This window comes from Periplaneta americana, chromosome 3 (assembly GCF_040183065.1).
Source record: "Periplaneta americana isolate PAMFEO1 chromosome 3, P.americana_PAMFEO1_priV1, whole genome shotgun sequence".
Lineage (NCBI taxonomy): Eukaryota > Metazoa > Arthropoda > Insecta > Blattodea > Blattidae > Periplaneta > Periplaneta americana.
Genome location: NC_091119.1, coordinates 199,914,255 through 199,935,204, shown reverse-complemented (window position 1 = coordinate 199,935,204; position 20,950 = coordinate 199,914,255). Strand labels below are relative to the sequence as shown.

General features: G+C 35.6%; 1 protein-coding gene across 4 annotated transcripts in view; it reads right to left on the bottom strand.

The window, feature by feature from the left end:
* Window positions 1-18,963, bottom strand: part of LOC138696957 (uncharacterized) — a 50,874-nt gene extending 31,911 nt beyond the window's left edge. Inside the window, exons 1-8 of one of the 4 annotated variants that reach the window (XM_069822488.1) lie at window positions 18,879-18,963; window positions 10,976-11,050; window positions 9,554-9,629; window positions 8,369-8,425; window positions 6,736-6,940; window positions 4,177-4,345; window positions 2,271-2,674; window positions 16-386 (exon numbers count right to left, since the gene is read on the bottom strand). In XM_069822488.1, the coding sequence (XP_069678589.1) occupies window positions 16-386; window positions 2,271-2,674; window positions 4,177-4,345; window positions 6,736-6,940; window positions 8,369-8,414 (1,195 nt within the window). In that variant the 5' untranslated portion in view covers window positions 8,415-8,425; window positions 9,554-9,629; window positions 10,976-11,050; window positions 18,879-18,963. Of the gene's footprint in view, window positions 1-15; window positions 387-2,270; window positions 2,675-4,176; window positions 4,346-6,735; window positions 6,941-8,368; window positions 8,426-9,553; window positions 9,630-10,975; window positions 11,051-18,730 lie in introns of all 4 variants that reach the window. The other 3 variants (XM_069822485.1, XM_069822487.1, XM_069822486.1) reach the window with 3 other exon arrangements.
* Window positions 18,964-20,950: the final 1,987 nt, after the last annotated feature.

Here is a 20,950-nt window from a genome sequence, read left to right as displayed (position 1 = left end):
AATAGTCCACAGTACCTATAAGAGTTGCTGCCAACTTGTTGTCGATAAGAGTGGTGGTGAGCGGTGCTGGTAGTGGACGCGTACCACTAATAGCAAAGTTCTGAACCTGGACGTTCTGTGGGAAGAGGCCAGCAGCCAACCCAGCAAGCACAGACCCCAATGCCACTGCCCCCCAGTCCGTCTTCACCACGCCCATCTCAACAGGACAGTCGCTCTGAATAACGGTTGTGGTTGAGCGTGAAAATGTTTTCGGTGAATCAATTGATTTCTGCGGCTTTACTGTCGAGGTTACGACCATTTTAGCCTTCGGCAAGGGTTTGACCCGGGCAACTGGAGGAGCCATGTCATCGTCGAAGATAAACTTCCCACTCTTACTCTCGTTGGACCTGCAAAATATAAAGTATTTCAAAGTTTAGTATCACCTTGGTCACCCTACTCTATAATGCAGAATGCCATATACTCCCGGTTTCTTCAACCTTTGTTAAATTATAACAGTGTGTTATTCCATTTTAACTGTAAACTTAACAGTTGAAGCATTTCTTCAACTAATGTTAATAGTAACAGGCTGTTAAATCCTATGTTAATTTTACTGCCCAATTTCATGCAGAGGCAGAGGAAGGGAAAGAAGACAGAGGACGGACACTGGAAAGTTTTCTTTTCTCAATCGTACTATCAGGGACTGGAATGCTTTACCTGCAGACTTACTAAAGGCTTTACCAATAACCAAAAATGCATTTAAAAATAGGCTTAAGGACTTTACTAATAGACGGTAATTATACACAGTACTTAAAGGGTGTAAATGATATGTTGTTATTGAAGTGTTGTATCAGTGAAGAATTATGTTGTGTCAGTGAAGTGTGTTGTATCAGTGAAGAAGTATGTCGTGTCAGTGAAGTGTGCTGTGTAAGTGAAACGTGTTCCTGTCAGTGAAGCTTTATAGTTTATAGTGGCAGTGCAAAGTATTTGAACAGTGAAATGTTTTTGAAGTGTTAGTGAAATCAGGATAGAATCAGTAAAATGTGTCGTAGTTCCAGTGCAGTGAGTGAGTTGACAGCGAAATGAATGTAATGTTGAAAGGTACTTGTGCAGATATGAACATATCATACTCGTGGGTTTTAGTTCGATCTTAGGCTTAAGATACAAATTAGATTTATTTCATATGTTATTTGAAGTGATCGTTTCATTTAATTTAGTATATTCCCTGTTGTTGTTGTTGTTATTATTATTATTATTATTATTATTAATTATTGTTAGTATTAATTATTAGTATTATTATTAATTGTATTTTTAATTAATAAGTTTATTATTGTCATTATTGAGTGTAATTAGTTACCACTGCCACCGGGTATATACCCATTGCAGTGTGAATAAATACATACATACATACATACATACATACATACATACATACATACATACATACATACATACATACATACATACAGTTAAATCATTTAACTCTCTGTTAGCATAGAAGTATCCAATATGGCTGGTGCGTTAAATGCTGAACTTATATATCTGCATTATTTATAAAATAATATCCATGAATACATAAACAGAGGAGATGATTTCTGTGATTTGACAGACCAGAAGTTCATACAAAGATATAGGCTATTTTCTGCCAAGCCTCACTTTTCGCTTTCAACTTACTCGTAGATCCGTTTATTTGTTTATTCTCATTAATTTTTTTATACTGCGAAATAATTTCCAGCAGAAGGTTTCTTTGGAACGAAGAGAAATTAGTTCCACGATTTCTATTTGTTCCAGTGTTTTCCATTACATAACAGCAATACCAATATGCCACTCCACGCTATTGTGATAATGTGATACAAACGAGAAAAGAAGCAGAAATCAAACCTGAGAGAATAGAAAGACTTCTATCCTCTCTGAATCAAACAACTGAAACAAGCGAGAATCGCAATTGTCAGAGTTCAGAAAACAGAAGTGAGCCTATACTTGGGTACAGGTTATGGTTAAACTCTAGAATCTCTGGTCCTAACAGAGAGTTAACAAACAGAACGTTAAAATGAGAAATGTAAAGTTGAAGAAACGCAATATTTTTAACAGCAAGTCATACTTTTAACTTCCAGTTAATTAACGCTATGTTGGGTGCATTTTAACAAAGGTTGAAGAAACCGGGCCGTAGAGTTCTATACACATGTTTCCAATGGAAACACACCTTAATAACAAGGATAAAGTTACTTATCCCATCTCCAATCAGCTCTGACACATGATACAAACACAGTTCCTTGAACAAGATTGAAACTTACACAGCTGTGTGGTTGACGACGACTTCAGCATCAAATGTATCTTTATTTTCTTTTTCTGAAGGCTGTTTTAATTCCTCAGTCTTTTCCTCCTCTTCTGCATTTTCCTCCGCCTCCTCCTCCAGTTTGCTCGTCTCTTTCGAGTCGTCCTCTGCCGTCTCATGGACCACATCGTCGTCTTCTGAGGGCACTTCGAGCATAGCGCGAGGCAACTGTTCTGTTTCTTTCTCCGCACTCATAGACTGCTCGGCTGCTTCCTCTTCTTCTATCTGTCGTCTAAATCGGGCATCGCGGGGGACGCGACTACTTCTGCCCGAGACGTAATTCGACAATTTGCTACACACCGTTCCTTCATCACCCCGTTGAGTTCTGTCAAAGGAGTGGGACATCATAAAATGCAGCGTACACTGAAACAGAAATAATTGATTAAATGGCGAATGCACTCGTGTTAATTATGTAAGCAACATGTGGCTTACAGCTGTTTCGGTGCTACTTGACACCATCATCAGAGCCTATTGGGTCTCGGCGTCATCTCGACTTCACTGCATGTTGTGTGGGTGCGTTCATGTGATGAAGAGTTGTGTCAAATAGTGTGTGTGTTCTGAAATTGTTCTGTGTGTTGAGAATTTGATTAGGGTGTGTTTTAGTGTGTCTGTATATTTCATATTGTTCTAGTGTGTTGAGTTTTTGGGTTGTATGTGTAGGATTTCCATGTCTGTATTTATGTTACTGTATGTGTGGTTAGCATTAGTTATGTGTTCGGCATATGCAGATGTATTGTGTCTTCTGGTTATTGCTTTAATGTGTTCTTTGTATCGAGTTTGGAATGATCTGCCTGTCTGTCCTATGTAGAAACTGTCGCAACTATTGCATGTGAGTTTGTATACGCCTGTGTGGTTGTATTTATTTGTTTGTGTTGTTTGTGTGTTGAGATGTCTTTGCAGTGTGTTTTCTGTTCTGTATGCTATGTTGTATTTCTGTTTTCTGAATGAGGATGCGATCTTGTGTGTGTTTTTGTTTTCGTATGTTAGTGTGATGTGTTCTTGTGTTTGTGTTGTTTTTTGTATGTTTTTGTGTTTGTTAAGTTTTTGTTTTGTCTTCCTTATGATGTTGTCTATTATGTTTGGGTTGTAACCGTTTTCTTGTGCTATGTATTTGATTGTGTTCGCTTCTTCATTGTAGTGTTGTTGGCTCATGGGTATGTTGAGTAATCTGTGTACCATTGTCCTGAATGCAGCATGTTTGTGTTGTGTGGGATGATTAGATGTGTTGTGTATGTGTGTGGTGGTGGTGGTTGGTTTTCTGTATATTTTGAAGGTGTGTTTGTTATCAACTTTTGTTATGGTGATGTCTAGGAAATTTATAGAGTTGTTGTTTTCAAGTTCCAGTATGTATTGGAGTTTTGGGTGTATTTTGTTTATGTATTGGTGTAGTTTGTGTATTTGTCGTTTGTTTCCTTTGTATAGTATGAGTATGTCGTCTACGTATCTGTGCCAGTATATTATGTTGTCTGCATATTTGTTGTGGTCATTGTTGAGTATATATGTTTGTTCTACGTTGTGTAAAAAGATTCAAAATGAAACAGAAACATACAAAGGAAAATTACGTCTTTATACTTCGATAAACTGAACTACATGCAGCCCTGAAGACACAACAAAGTCCCAAGAAATGGAATGAGTTTTTTCAGTTTCAGTTTGAATATGATTGAAGTGGAAAGATGAGGGAGAAATCATTACCCCAATCATTTTATTATACATTTTCAGCATATGACATTTCGTGGGCCACCTGTATATATCACAACCACATAGAATCTTCTAGTAAAATATAGATTTATAAGTATTATAAAATTCAGAATGCAGAAATATTTGAAATTTCCAATCAGTCTTTCAGAACAAAAATCTCAACTTACCAGTTCAGCTGGTGTCAGACTCTCATTCGGAAACTGGTAGTTATTGCTCGGCACGAGATATTTCAGAACAAGGCGATGCTTAAAGAATGAATTTTCATTAACTCCATATGGAATAATATCTGTAGATTCTGCGACGTTCTCACTTCTAGTGATGCCATCAAGACGAAACCTGAAAAAATATAATTGGTAATACAGTGGGCGTTACCAAAGATACAACATTTTAGTTCTAGAACAGTTTGGATTTAGGAACACTTCAATCCCTGAAGAAGCTCGCCATCGAAAGTTTGCAAACAACTCTCCAACTAACTTGGCTGAGAACCCGAGAAGAATTGAAGGGCTTGGGGTAACATAGTGCTATGCGACACTCAAATTTTATAATTTGACAAAACAACGTCAGTCACAATTTTTGTGTTGTTCAAGTTTGTCGTTATTTCCAAATATTTATAGTTCAACATATCGTTTGGTATTAAAATTACCTGATTTATGTGTTCATAATGAATCTACAGATAACTAAAATATTTTAATTTTGTTTAAATAACAGTCTTTTTTTCTTTTTTACGTTTCCTACAAGTCTGGATTTCATGACTAAAGCTGCTTTAACAAATAATAATAATAATAATAATAATAATAATAATAATAATAATAATAGTAATAATAATAATAATAATAATAATAATAATAATAATTCGTGGCGCTACAGCCCGTGAAGGGTCTAGACCAACCAGCCGGCTGCTGGCCTCACGCCCACATGCCAACGCAGAGGTGGACGATCATCTAACCAGAATGGCGGTATCGTGTGGTTAGCACGATGATCCCCCCAGCCGTTATAGCTGGTATTCACAACTGGATTTCGCTACCTAACATAGCTCCGCAAGTGCATCACGATGCTGGGTGGGCACCGGTCCCTTACACTGGCCGAAATTTCATGAGAAAATTTCTTCTCCCATGAGGACTCGAACCAGCGTGCATTCCGTAACGCGAGTCCTAGGCACAAGGTTCTATCTAGTGTTTAGTAAATTTTACAGGAGAGCATTTTAAAAGTTTGGTTGTTAATCAAATCAATGCAGATAAGAACCTTTCCAAACTAAATTTATCACGAACAATAATTGAGATATCAACATATAATTTATATGGTAGATAGCTGTGAAGTAGCAGAATTCAATGCAACGAAAATCTCAATTTTGCTAAAAATGTCAGATAGAACCTTGTCATTCTGACCCCGCGAAATATAGATTCATACTCTTAAATCTTTAAGGGCCGAATTCATAGTCAACACTTATCGTAAGGAAACACTTAAGCAGTTGCTTATAATAATTTCCAATTCATAAATCCCACTGAAGTGAACACTTATTCTAATAAGGTAGCTTGTCAGCTTACTCAAGCGTTTCCTCATATGCATTGTAATCAGCTGATTCGGTATACAATGGATGATGATTATGATTTAATTTAATTTATTGAGTTCTGTAATTAAAATGAAAATGAGTTTCGGCAAGCAAAAGATATATCAGAGATATGGAAAACCCTTTAGAGATGTATAATGATCAACAATTTAAGAGGAGATACCGTTTCGACAAGAACACTGTTGTGGATATTCTGGTGTCTCTCATTTCAATTCACAATACAACCATGAGGCTTACCGATTTCGCCACTGCTAAAAGTACTGGTTGCTTTGAGATTTTATGATACAGCAGCATTTTAGGTAGATTTAAGTGGCATTTTTTTTTTTCGAACAGTATTCACATGTTATTTGCATTTTGTTTGTATTCTACCCAAGGAATAAGCTGTTAAAATTTGCATAATTATATCATTTCCACTTTGTTTAGCATAAAAATAACTGAAAAATAAATTTAAATGATTTACTTACAGGAATATTTTCGGAGTTTGCATTAAACTCAACTCCAATTTTGTTCCATGTCAATTTCTTCTTTTGGAGAGAACAATCATCAATTTTTTTTACTTTCGACGATATCTCCATATTTCATAACTAGTTATCTTAGCTCACTTCTTTCTTTTCTGTAAAATGCTTTCTGGATATCTTGTATAATTTTTAGCTCTATAATATTCACTTCTGTATTTGTGTATGACAATAATGCCGATTTAACAATTTGAAGGCGCTGGATAATAATTGAATGTAGGAAAGCGCTCACGTCTAGCCATGTTGCCATATTTCTTTCGATGTCAAGGGAATGCTCAGGGCATATGAATGAGTAGTGTCTCTGCAATACGATCTGAAATAAGTGCTAAGCAAATGCTCATTACTTAAGCGTTTTCTCATTTTATAAGTGACGACTATGAATTCGACCCTAAGAGTTGTTTTCCTGTAAAATTTGAGTGTGGCTTAGCACTATGTTACTTCAAGCCCTTCAATTATTCCACATCAAGAATGTTTTCTATTCTGAAGATTAAAAAGTAATAAAGACAAGGATATCCATTAGTATGTAGGCCTACTGGTATTACTTCTATAGGTAGGCCTACATCTTGATTACACAACTTTTAACATTATATCATCATCCATCTTCTTTACTTGCACACTAATAAAGAAAATATGTTAATAGTTACCTGTGAAGCATTGCTGTAACCAGGGCACCCATGTCCATGGTTCCTTTTTGGTATTTTTCAACCTTCCTGACGATGTCAATGAAAGTCTTCATAGTCAGGGGATGCCTGTTCTCGGGGTGACGCAGTGATTGGTTTCGGTAGCATTCGAGAATAGTTTCTGGAATCCGTGTCTGTGCATTTAGTGTTACTTGGGCCGCACAGCATGCTAAAAAGACAAAATGAATATGACTAACAGATGTGACTTGAATGTTTCCAAATTAGGCAGAAAGAAATTCACAACGAAAATTAAACATAACCGTAACATAAACACAGAAGTTTGCGCTCAGGTTACCAAATGGGATCATTCACAATGATTCACATAAACAATATCATAAACATTGCCGTAAGACGTTAGCATGAAAGTTTGCAAACTCCAAACTTTCATGCTTATGTTTACGTGATTTGCAAACAGAACACAATCGTGGAGCGCTGAAGTATACGACAGAATATGAGGAAATGGCGTCGTTGTTATGTTTCCATGGTTACCAAACAACTTTGCGACTATATTTATGGTTCCATCGTGAATGCTCTTGATTTTACCGTAACGTTTACATTTTTAAGTTAACGCTTACGTTATGTTTAATTTTCATTGTGAATAAGCCTTTTAATTTTACCTAATTCTGCTGTAACAGAACTTACAGCTGAAATCGACCAACCTATAGTTTTCTTCAATCACGTCCCAAGTTTTGTAGATTTGTATTTATGTTGATTTTTAATTATAGTTAGGCTATTACTTTTATGTATATTATGTAATTAATTATTATTTTGTAAATATGACATTTCCCATATCATGTATATGATCAGTGGATGCAATAAATGTTTATGATTATGATTATGTAAAGATAATTTTTAAGCTTCAAATAATTATTTGATTCTTTCGTCTCACCTAAGAATAACACAATACAAATCTGCAATTTTAATTTTAAATTCACAAAATTGTTTATTGTTTTATGATTCATTTGATCCTAATGTCTATTTGATGTCCAATTCATAAAAAAGATTTGACAATTTTTATTGCAAAGAATCATAAAAGTTAGAAAATTAATATTTTGAGGATCATTAGATCTCTACAGGTCTTTATGTGTTTCTATAATAGGCCTACACCGTGTCTGGCTTAGAGGAATTGAGAAATAAGTGTTAATTTAAAGTTTAAATAATGGTTTTATAACATAACTTTTTGTACAACTTGATGTAAAAGCTCTCCGAGTTTCGGAGAATGGTCAGTGCAACTCGATGTGTGGGCCTCCAGCTACCCTGAAGACATCCAAAAGGTACTCAACCTTCTGCCAAGTGTCCCATAACATTTGTGGAGTGATTAGCACAGCTGCATTTATAATGTGTTGTTTTAGTTTTTTCAAAGTGTCAACTGTACCACGTTGGTACACAACACTCGTCATAAAAGAAAAAGGTCAATGGGCGTCAAGTTGGGTGACCTAGGTGGCCAACCTACAAAAAGTATCGAGTCACCCCCCAGCATATCAATTCACCCTGTTTTATGGTACTGAATTGATTACTATAAAACTTGCATAATTTTTATTTGAGAGAATAATATTACATTGAAAATAAAGCACCTTATTTTGGACATTATACTTACCTAATAACCCAATGAGTAAGAGGAGGCAACTTGGTGGTAACCTCATTTTGAGAGAGCCTGAAATGAATTCAATAACAAGAGAAATTAATTAGGTACTACATAACTTGAAGAAATAACACTACAGGTATTAATGATCTATGCAATGAAAATAATGAATGTAACTAGCAATTATATTAACTCATAAAGAAAAGAGAAATCCATTAAAAAAATTGCTTATGTACCTACACAAGTGATCAATCAATATTAAGTGGTGTCAACATTACCATATTCGAGCCTTTTTTTTAAATTTTATATTGCTATATAATCAAGTGTAGTATTTTATGGCCTGTCCCAAAGGAAATCTTATAATTTATATCAGAGACCATACGGGTAGCCCTGAAATCAATTATTTCATTCTAGTAATAGACACGACAGAATTTTATCATATATTATTACAAGTAATATTTTATATTTCGAGCTTTGGCATTTAAAACTAGGGCTAGGATTCTTAGGTAAATAAATATTTTATTTACACTGTAATGGAAACTCGTAATTGTGTTTTAAGTTTCGGGCAAGGTCACTTGAGCATAGATTTTAAATTTTATTTTACATAAAAATGCATATTTTGAATTTTATTTCACATAAAAACACATATTTTTGAATTTTTTATATAAATATATATTTTCAAATATTCACACTAAAACACATAAAAATTAAGTTTTTGTCAAATTATTTTTGACAAAAGCCCCATTTCAGATGAATCACCACCCAAATTCTCAGTGCAGTTGCTTAGAGTGACAGCTGGCAACTGTTTCTAGAAGCAGGCTACTCTCTCACAACAAGCAATAAGAGCTGTCACCACTAAAGAAATTGTATTATAACTGTAGTCCTGTCGCTCTAATTTCCGGCAGCCAATTACATTGCAGGTCGGTTACATTTAAACGTGTGCGTCTTGTGATTCGCTGATGCATTTCCTAAGGCGCGATAAATACTTAATATAATCGCCCGCCATTTTTGTTCTTTCGTTGCCGTTCGCAGAAAGCACACGAGGACGTTATTTGCCGCTCAATTATTTGCTCAATTACAATGCGTTTGCTTTATTGTCATAGGAGCTACAACATGATAATGTTTGACAGTGTGGCAAATAGATTCCTCGTCTGGTAGCTCGGCAATGAAAGAACAAAAATGACGAACGATACTACCTACCTAGACTTTATAGAGCCTTCACTTCCTAAGACGTAAGCAAAGAGGAGGAGTCACGCCGGAAATAACAGCGTCGCGACTATAACACACATAAAAATTGATGTGTCATTTAGGAGTGCCTTGTAAGTTATCACAACGCTGATTCAGGAAGACATTATAATTTCATTAACGTCAGCTGTCTCTGTTTTCGTTTCCAATCACAAAACTGCCTCTAGGGAGTGCATATATTTTCTTAATGACCAGGGCGCTCTTTTTCCCAGTACAAGGCAGTGTTCCGCGATAATCGTCAGTCATTTGTGAAGAACAGCTTGAGGATGAATCTCATTGTGTACTGTAATCCTTCAGCAGTAGGCGAGACAGCATAATTTATACTGGTGAGTACTGCATGTTGTTTATATTCACATAAAATAATTGAAACATAAATACTGTATCTTTCCTTTACAGTCACATATTTTCCCGGTTTTTAGTACATAAAAAATAAATATTATCCGAGCCCTATTTATAACGTTTCAACATTTATATATTACCTAAGAACCTTTATTAAATACAGTAAACTGAGCTTCTGTGGTATATTGTAGATGGTTTGTGTTCATGTAACTGATTATAGTTTTTGAATAATTGATTAAATGGCGATCTTACTCGTGTTATTTATGTAAACATGTGCGGCTTACACTGTTTCGGTGCTACTTGACACCATCCTCAGAGCCTTCTGTGTCTCGGCGTCATCTCAACTTCGCTGCCTGTTGTGTGGGTGCGTTCGTATGATGAAGAGTTGTGTCAAATAGTGTGTGTTTTCTGAAATTGATCTATGTGTTGAGAATTTGATCGGGGTGTGTTTTAGTGTGTTTGTATTTTTCGTAATGTTCTAGTGTGTTGAGTTTTTGGTTCTTGGGTTGTATGTGTAGGATTCCCATGTCCGCATTTATGTTATTGTATGTATGGTTAGCATTGGTTATGTGATCGGCGTATGTAGATGTATTGTGTCCTCTGGTTATTGCTTTAATTTCAGTACACACACACTATTTGACTCCACTCTTCAACACCTTTCAACAACCAAACACACCCACATAACAGGCAGAGAAGTTCGAGATGACGCCATGATCTAGTAGGCTCTGAGGATGGTGCATGAAGCACTGAAACAGCTGTAAGCCGCACAAATCTTACATAATTAACACGAGTAAGTCCGCTAGTTAATCAATTAATTAAATACTGAGGAAACATTTCGAATGTTAGGACTGAAAAATGATCTGGTGTAAGATGATAATTTTATAATTATGGAAGAGGACGAGTAGATTCTTTCCAAGATGCTGATTCTCTTATTGGAGTAGACCTAGATTTTGGTGATTTCCTTCATCCCCTGGTAATAAATTATCTAATCATTATCGTCAAGATTATTTCACAGAAATTAGAAGGTGCACTACTTACCAAATCTAGAAATCAGACTTTTAGTTGCACAGAACGACGACAGCGAACTCTGCTACAAGACTGAGGCAGTAATTACTGCAAAGATAAAGAGATTATAGAGCTTCAGCCTCGCCTTAAAATGCTGATGGTGAAATCTACCTACGGTCCGATCCTGTCGAGCCTTTTCGACCTTAATCAATGCACGTGATAGATAACAGGCAGTATCTCTCTTGATATGGAGTTAGTCATTAAAGATAATGCCTGTAATACAATTATTAGGAAAAAGAATTCGATATTACTTAAACCTGAAACTGCATACTATGTACCCAATCAATATATATGTTTTCGTAGGAAAACGAGCATATTATTTTGATAGTTAATTCTTTCAGTGTTAAATTCAGATCTTTTCCCCGGGGGATTCATACTATATCGGAGAGGGGTGGTACCTACAGCTAAAGAAACAATAATCCATTTAAAGATTAATTAATTTTTCGTCTTACAGAATTACCTGTTATTTATTTATTTTATTTGATTTGATTTTATTTATTTATGCCTATAACAGGGCAAAGCCCCAATTACAATGACATATTTCGCGCAATTTTGTAAGCAGTTTGGTCAAGGACAAACTCATGTCACTGAAGTATCAATGTCTGCAGTGAAGGGATCTATAAAAATCCTAAGAAACCATCTCTACAGTTATATAGATTGATCTCTTTGCTATGGCGATCTGCTCACTTAAGTTGGGTCTTGCAACCAGTGCTAAATAGACGACTGTGATCACCCAATAACTAATAGATACTAGGAAATTTTATGTTTCTCCTGGAATTAATGATGTTTTGTTTAGTCTTTTCCAATTATTTCTAATTGTGCTATTTCTTATTCTTTTTCTTCTCCATTGTTTTCTTTTTTTTTTCCATTATAACAACAATTTTATGGTAAGCTTTGTCTTCTAGGCAGCCTTCACTTGGAGGAAGCTGAATAAAATTTATTCGAAATAAATATAGATATTCGTGTACAAAAAAGAACATAGATAACATGAAAAAAGAGATGAAACAGATACAAGTGTAAATACAAATTAAAATGGAAAATGAGAGAAGGAAAGAAAAAAAAAAAGAACAGACAAATAGATACTACCTAAATAAGAGATACAGATATAGATATAAATGAAAAATACAAAATAAAATAAATGAAAAATAGTTCAATATAGATATCATAGCCAAAAATGTAAAATGTAGCTATAATTGGCAAATTACAGAGTAACAAATAGCAATATTATATAAAATCAACTACCTTCAGTATATTAATAAGAAAATGTTTGTATTCCATGTAAGAAATGCAGAAATCTAGATCCCATGTTTTACATATTTCATTGAAATTTGAACACATTTTTAACACTGGTGAATTTTTATGTGATGAAATGTTTGGTTTTTTATAATATAACAATTGAAGATTTCTTGAATGTGATGTTCTAGCGTTAATCTGGATTTGTGATAATATTTCGCAATTATCAAGTAGACCGTTGAATATTTTATATAATAAAAGTTGTTCAGCAAGTAATCTGCGACTGGCAAGAGATATTAAATTAAATTCAGCAAGTAGTTATGGTAACCATTTGTTATTAATGGAGAAAAATTCGCTCCGGCGCCAAGATCGAACCCAGTACCCCCAGTTCTACGCACTGGGTGCTCTAACCACTGAGCTACGCCGAGACTCAACTCACAGCACTGGATCGAATCCTTCTCCTTTGGTATATAAAATATTAGCACGTTAAAATACTCAATTAGATCTCTAAAAGATCATTTGTTTAAAATAAATCCGCTAAAATGCTTTGGGCCTGTACTGAAGCTACGTTAATTCCTTAACCACCACGGTATACAAAAAAGCAAATGCTCTACTATATTACATTACACTAGGATTCTATTAAGGTATTTTTTGCCTACGAGATAAGCTACAGTAGAGTACACCAGACAGAGTTGCCAAACTAAGCAAGTTACTCTTGCAAGTATAACTTCATACTCAAAATGCACTCTAAATTTTCAACATTTTCTGTTATTAATCTCAATTTAAAAATTGCTTGTAAATGATATTATCTTTTATATATATATATATATATATATATATATATATATATATATATATATATATTCAAATATCTTGGAGCAAAAGTAACAAATATAAATGACACTCGGGAGGAAATTAAACGCAGAATAAATATAGGAAATGCCTGTTATTATTCGGTTGAGAAGCTTTCGTCATCTAGTCTGCTGTCAAAAAATCTCAAAGTTAGAATTTATAAAACAGTTATATTACCGGTTGTTCTGTATGGTTGTGAAACTTGGACTCTCACTTTGGGAGAGGAATAGATATTAAGGGTGTTTGAGAATAAGGTTCTTAGGAAAATATTTGGGGCTAAGAGGGATGAAGTTACAGGAGAATGGAGAAAGTTACACAACACAGAACTGCACGCATTGTATTCTTCACCTGACATAATTAGGAACATTACATCCAGACGTTTGAGATGGGCAGGACATGCAGCACGTAATGGGGAATCCAGAAATGCATATAGAGTGTTAGTTGGGAGGCCGGAGGGCAAAAGACCTTTGGGGAAGCTGAGACGTAGATGGGAAGATAATATTAAAATGGATTTGAGGGAGGTAGGATATGATGATAGAGACTGGATTAATCTTGCTCAGAATAGGGACCAATGGCGGGCTTATGTGAGGGCGGCAATGAACCTCCGGGTTCCTTAAAAGCCAGTAAGTAAGTAAGTAACTAAGAAAATGATATTTAAAATTGATTCTAGCCTAGGTATAAAGCTGTTCTATGTTCTTATCTGTTTGTTTTATTTTTTAGTATAATATTTTTGTGTAGTATTAACTTTTGTATTTCGTGTTTAATAAAGCTTTGATGATGCAGGTTTTCCTGATTTTTTATGTTTTATACACCTAATTCAGTATAAATAAATACCGGCATCAAATGCCATTTCTTCTTCGTCCTGTGATCAGTTTGATCGCATTCCCCTCCCTTCGTTACGTCCATTTTCGGCTTTTCTCTTTAAAAATTTTCTAGAGCTCCTTCAGTGGAACAGCGAAACCCGGAGTGAGACAAGTGGCCAACAGGCTTGGAGCCAACATATTCAGTTTCTTTTAGCCTCGAACCCTTTGCGAGAACGCGTTTTCCGTACCCTTTAAATTTCTCCTCCCATTTCTCCTCTTTCAATTCAATATCGCATAAACACGAACAAACTAAAAAAAAGTCATGTGGGATGGTATTCCACAGAAGCATTTATGCCATTTCTTTGTCACCATTGACTTTCTCGGGAAAGAAAAAGGGAGAATCCATAGAAAAAAAAAGCAAGATTATATAGAACTCGGTGCTCCGAAAACTGTTAACGTCCACACCTGTGGAATAACGTTCAGAACGTCTGACCGCGAAACCAGGTGGCCCGGGTTCAAATCCCGGTCAAGGAAAGTTAGGCCTACCTGATTGAGGTTCTTTTCCGAGGTTTTCCCTCAACCTAATATGAGCAAATGCTGGATAAATTTTGGTGTTGAACCCCAGACTCATTTCACCGGCATTATCACCATTTCATTCAGGCGCTAAATAACCTGAGATATTGATACAGCGTCGTAAAATAACCCACTAAAACTGATAACGCTCGTTAACTATCACGCTTCCGGTTGCGTTGGTTCCAGACGACCAAATTATTTCCAATTAACGTGGATTATCTGCGGAGTGAATATCGCTTTACCGGTGCAATGGCGTGAATTGTGCAATTAGATTTTATCAGTTAGGTACTTATCTCTTCCGATAAAAGCTTCACAATACTCTAACAGGAATGTGCAATATTAGAACTCGTTCACCAAAACCTTAACACAGCGTTAAATTAACGAAAGGAAATTCGTTTCCGCGTCGACTTAATTTCGCAAATGAAAAATCGTGAGATGTACAAGTAAATAAACCAATCGGAGTTTTAAGCCAAAATAAAGACAGCTGTACTATCTCATATAGAGAAGAGTAAAGAGAAAGTAACGTTATGTTACTTCTAATTATTTCCATAAAACAAACACTTCAAACTTCTGACCTGAAATGTTTATACTCGACGTACAAGGAAATAAAAGTTGTAACGTTTTAACACGAATTATTTTTCTGTAAACTATGACGTCCTCACAGTACCATGGAAACATAAGTGCAAGTTGAACTTCGTGCATCGTAGTTTTCCACACGGTCCGCCTCGATCTATTATCTATTTATAAATTAAACTTACGGTGTTACTAATAAATACACGTATACAGACGTTTAACTGCTTTATACTTATACAGTGAATAGCTCGTTTACAAGTCGTGTGTAAATTCCTGTCTAATAATCACTATATACGTCGTGTATAACAATACGACTGTTATAGAACTACGTCATAGTTTCGTCATTTATTTTATTAGGAAAGATAACAGCATAACTGAGATTCTTTACTGCATTCGATAGTGTGCGCTAGTGTGTCGCGCTAAGTATCGATAGTACAAGTGGGCCTAATCGATTACCACGCTATTTTTGATCAAAGAGTACAGCTACAGCAATATTATTCTAATTATTCGGTGCTCTTCCATTTTGTTGTTCTGTGGTTACATGGCAACCATCATAAAAATGACAATCGATACGAACAGCTGTTAAAGAGACGGCCATTCCTTTTTTCTGCATATAATGCTTAAACAGGAAAGGGTTAGGACAAGCCCAGTATACTTGTGCACTAATATGGGCCTAGATGTCTGTCATGAGCAAGATTGTTTTATGTGCTGAAAATCTATCAAGAAGGAAGGAATTTCCCCTCGCTAGAAGCACTGAGAATTATATCGATCTCGTGCGATTCTGAAGTCGCAAATATCATATCTATTTGAAGATTCATTGCTGCCCTCACATAAGTCCGCCATTGGTCCCTATCCTGAGCAAGATTAATCCAGTCCCTACCATCATATCCCACCTCCCTCAAATCCAGTTTAATATTATCCTCCCATCTACGTCTCGGCCTCCCTAAAGGTCTTTTTTCCTCCGGTCTCCCAACTAACACTCTATATGCATTTCTGGATTCGCCCATACGTGCTACATGCCCGCCCATTTCAAACGTCTGTATTTAATGTTCCTAATTATGTCAGGTGAAGAATACAATGCGTGCAGTTCTACGTTGTATAACTTTCTCCATTCTCCTGTAACTTCATCCCTCTTAGCTCCAAATATTTTTCTAATTACCTTATTCTCGAACACCCTTAACCTCTGTTCCTCTCTCAAAGTGAGAGTCCAAGTTTCACAACCATACAGAACAACCGGTAATATGACTGTTTTATAAATTCTAACTTTCAGCTTTTTTGAGAGCAGACTGGATGATAAAATCTTCTCAACCGAATAATAACAGGCATTTCCGATATTTATTCTGCGTTAAATTTCCTCCCGAGTGTCATTTATATTTGTTAATGCTGCTCCGAAATTCTGAATTTTGCCACCTCTTCAAAGGATAGATTTCCAATTTGCACAGGTGCGGTACGATATCATTGATGAACTGAAGGACGCCGTGTGACGCGCTTTCCAACAGATCACACCAGCAATGCTGAGGCGAATGTTACACCGAATCTGATGACGCATTATTTTGTGTGAGGAGAATGATGGGGGACATACTGACCCTTTGGACACTTTGGGCACACAGTTAGAGTAAAGTGGATGTATGTCTGCATCATGATCGGGATTACATAAATAGTGTGTATATTTGAGGTATTTATATTGGGTAACGAGACTTTGTGCCCACCCTGTAGAGACATGAGTACTGGATACGACTTAATATATTGCATGGTTGCTAAGTAACCGTTTCTAAAACAATTTTATTTTGTTGTTCTGAAGCCTTTGCTTACAGGTATGTTGTATAAAATTGTGTTGTGAAGGCGGTGATGACATCATGGAATACTAGTTGCTAGGTAACCTTTTCTAGCACCAGTGCCAGAATTAGGCCAATTTTGTACGATTTATAGCGCCATAAAGCGTGTTTTAATGCTAGGATTGCATAAATACAAATATCAGAACTAACAATACAAATAATACTAGTAACATAGTAATAATAAAAGTGTAAATGGTTATGTTAATAATAATTATAATGATAATACTAATAAATAATAATAATGATACTACTACTACTACTACCAAATACCTTACTATAATAATACCGGACAGCTGTATACTACCAGCATTGGCGTGAGTGCGAAATATCGCGGACCTGATATCTAGCGGAGCGGGATGGAATTACGTCCACATATACAAATATTAACATAGCGGGATTCTGACTATTGTTTAAAACGTGAGTTACTAATGAGGAGTAATATATGAAACACTTAAGAAACGTTGAATAATGTTTAATGTAAAATTATCTTATATCAAAGCTGTATATTATGAGAAATATTGCATACTTCATATTACTTTCCGTAATTAATTGTTACATATTTTTTCTTTGGTTTAGTGAGACAAAATCAAATCTGATATTAGGAATGAATTTACAATAATGCTTTATATACGCATTGCTGACAACTGCAAAGATGAAATTGATAGTAATCTGATGCTTGTAATAATTAGTAAAGGAATGTGGAAAACAATAAAACTTAATTTGATAAAACCTTAAAATTTCCGATACATTTTAACTTCTACTCATTTATTAGGTCTAGATAAAAAAGATAATTTGTATTTTTCTATCAACACAAAGACGAAGGAATTAGGCCTACTAAAGAATGTTGTTGACTCACGTTTTATGATTCCTCGGAAATCGAAAGTACGATTTGGAGCAATTTGTAATGCTGTAATTTTGTAGCAATTATAAACAGCACATATATACACCCTGACATTTTAACACAGCACTTACTTACTTACTGGCTTTTAAGGAACCCGGAGGTTCATTGCCGTCCTCACATAAGCCCGCCATTGGTCCCTATCCTGAGCAAGATTAATCCATTCTCTATCATCATATCTCACCTCCCTCAAATCCATTTTAATATCATCTTCCCATCTACGTCTCAGCCTCCCTAAAGGTCTTTTTCCCTCCGGCTTCCCAACTAACACTCTATATGCATTTCTGGATTCGCCCATACGTGCTACATGCCCTGCACATCTCAAACGTCTGGATGTAATGTTCCTAATTATGTCAGGTGAAGAATACAATGCGTGCAGTTCTGTGTTGTGTAACTTTCTCCATTCTCCTGTAACTTCATCCCTCTTAGCCCCAAATATTTTCCTAAGCACCTTAATCTCAAACACCCTTAAGCTCTGTTCCTCTCTCAAAGTGAGAGTCCAAGTTTCACAACCATACAGAACAACCGGTATTATAACTGTTTTATAAATTCTAACTTTCAGATTTTTTGACATTTTAACACAGCACTAATTAATAAAACTATTAACTAGCCCAGCAACAATATATATTGCAGATGATTACAGCTTTTTTCACGAGTATGACCACACCGGCCGCCTAGGTAGCAGCACCAGCGTCGTTCGCACGTAAAATTCCTAGGTGTCCGGTATTATTACAAGTAAGGTATTTGCTACTGCTACTCCCACTACTACTACTACTACTACTACTACTACTACTACTACTACTACTACTACTAATAATAATAATAATAATAATAATAATAATAATAATAATAATAATAATAATGTGATTATAGTCACAGAAACGGAAAACGCTGAAGTAACTAAATCTGACAATAATAACAATATTAAATTAATAAACAATTTCTGTAACAATTGACTTACCGTCTCCGTTAGGAATGTGTACGAGCTAAGCAGGTATGTGTTGGTTGAACTGCACAATACTAAATAAAAGATGGGAAATAATCCATGTAACTACACCAGAACTCCCTTGGCATACGAGTACAATGAACAGACGTGAAATCTCTCCTACCTCAGCGATATCCCTGCTCACAGATCACTCATTCTAGCAGCAGCACCGGGCGAAGAAAACACCTACACCTTGGGTCCAATTCCTGAACCAGACTGTACCCAAGATAAGGCGATAACACAATCTAATCATCACAAGCAAACAAATTTACTCACTAGCAAACAAAGCAGGTCTTGCCGTCTCCCACTCATTTCTGAGAATATCCCACCTTTCTGTCACAAATTAACTGCCATTTTTGTAACTTAATTACAAAATGGATGACGTCAACGAAATTTCAACGACTTCCTTTAATCATCATTAGTACTATCTTCCATCGAAGGAAACGGATATGATTGTCAATATTTTCAAGTAATAGTCTATTAATGACATCCCGGCTCTTTAAGCTATTTTGTCCAGTTTATGCCCGTAGGAAGGGATTAAATTACTTTAAAAAATGCAGAGCGATTAACCTCCCCAAAAAAATTTAGTTCACCTAATCTTATAATGAAAAAAAAAACATGTTACGAAAATCAGTATGTAGGCTATACAAAATGCATACATTCATATACAATGTAAATATGTTATACCTCGCCTTAACTATTTGTTTTTAAAAACTCACAATTGTAATATATATATATATATATATATATATATATATATATATATATATATATATATATACATACTTTTATTTTAGATTAAGCCATATATATGTATTTGTAATAGTTCTGTATCTTGCTTAGGTATGATCAATGTAAATAGGCAAAGTAGACTAAATTGGGCGTATTCACCATTACAAATCCAAATGTATATGTATCGTAGGAAAGGGAAAACCCTAAAAAACATGTAGTATTACTCTGTTATGGAGCATGTTGTTAAAAAAAAAAAAAAAGAAAGAAAAAATACATGCATACACAGTCGGCCTCGGTTGTGTAGTCGGTACAGCGCTGGCCTTCTATGCTCGAGGTTGCGGGTTCGATCCCGACCCAAGTAGATGGCATTTAAGTGTGTTTAAATGCGACAGGCTCATGTCAGTAGATTTACTGGCACGTAAAAGAACTTCTGCGGGCATGGTATGAATTAATATTTCTGATGAAAGGGAGATAGAGTCCTAGATAGGGAATGCCATAAGCATACATAAAATTATTATTATCCTCATTCTATACGGCTCAACGCTTGGTTGCACTGAGTTGCTTGTCTTGCATCTTGATCATAATAATAATTATATCCATGAGCAGGCTTAAGATAAGATGTGTAATTCCTAAGTCATTGATTGTTGTCTGCTTGCCGGTGATAATACATCAATATTATTTCTTTACTTACTTTATGCTTTATAAAGTATACTCGTATTAAAACAATATTATATTTTGTGAGAAGGTAGAAGTTATCCCTGGCAGGAATGTTGTTGTTGTTTTCTAATGCCAGGCATTTGACCTCTTGCATTTCAAAATTGTGCACCTCAAACCAATAAATGGATTCGGAACACCTCAAAATCTGTGCTTCAGTGGTTGGCCATGATAATATCTTTGAAAAATACTGGAGTGCAAGAGGTCAAATGACTTTATTGTCAAACGCCTGGCATTAGAAAACAACAATAACAACAACAACAACAATGCTATATCGTTATATGTTTTGCTACACCATATATCAGTCTGATTTTAAAGACGTATTTACGTCAAAAGTCTGCAATTTCCGGGGGAGGGGGACATCTTAGAATCCGAGGAGAACAGTTTCCCTCTCCGGGCCACCCTCTGAATTCACCACTGTTATAAAGGGACTCGTTATGCCACTGTCGGGAACTTGAGCCGTACTCTTGACATTGGAAAGCTTGTATGTGGGAGAAAATTCCATGCTGAAGTGAACAGGATGTGGCGAAGGCATGTCATCTGTTGAGCAGAAGAAAAACGATCAGCAGTTCGCAAACATATGGCGTTGTTTATAACACAAACACCTGTGTTTCTATGAGCTACAGCTACAGCAAAACGTACAGACTTGGCATTATTAATTAAGGTTTTTTCGTGCTTTATAGTTGAGCTGACAGATGGAGTAATTAAGAGTTTGATATTTCAATTCAATATAAATATTGATATCATTTC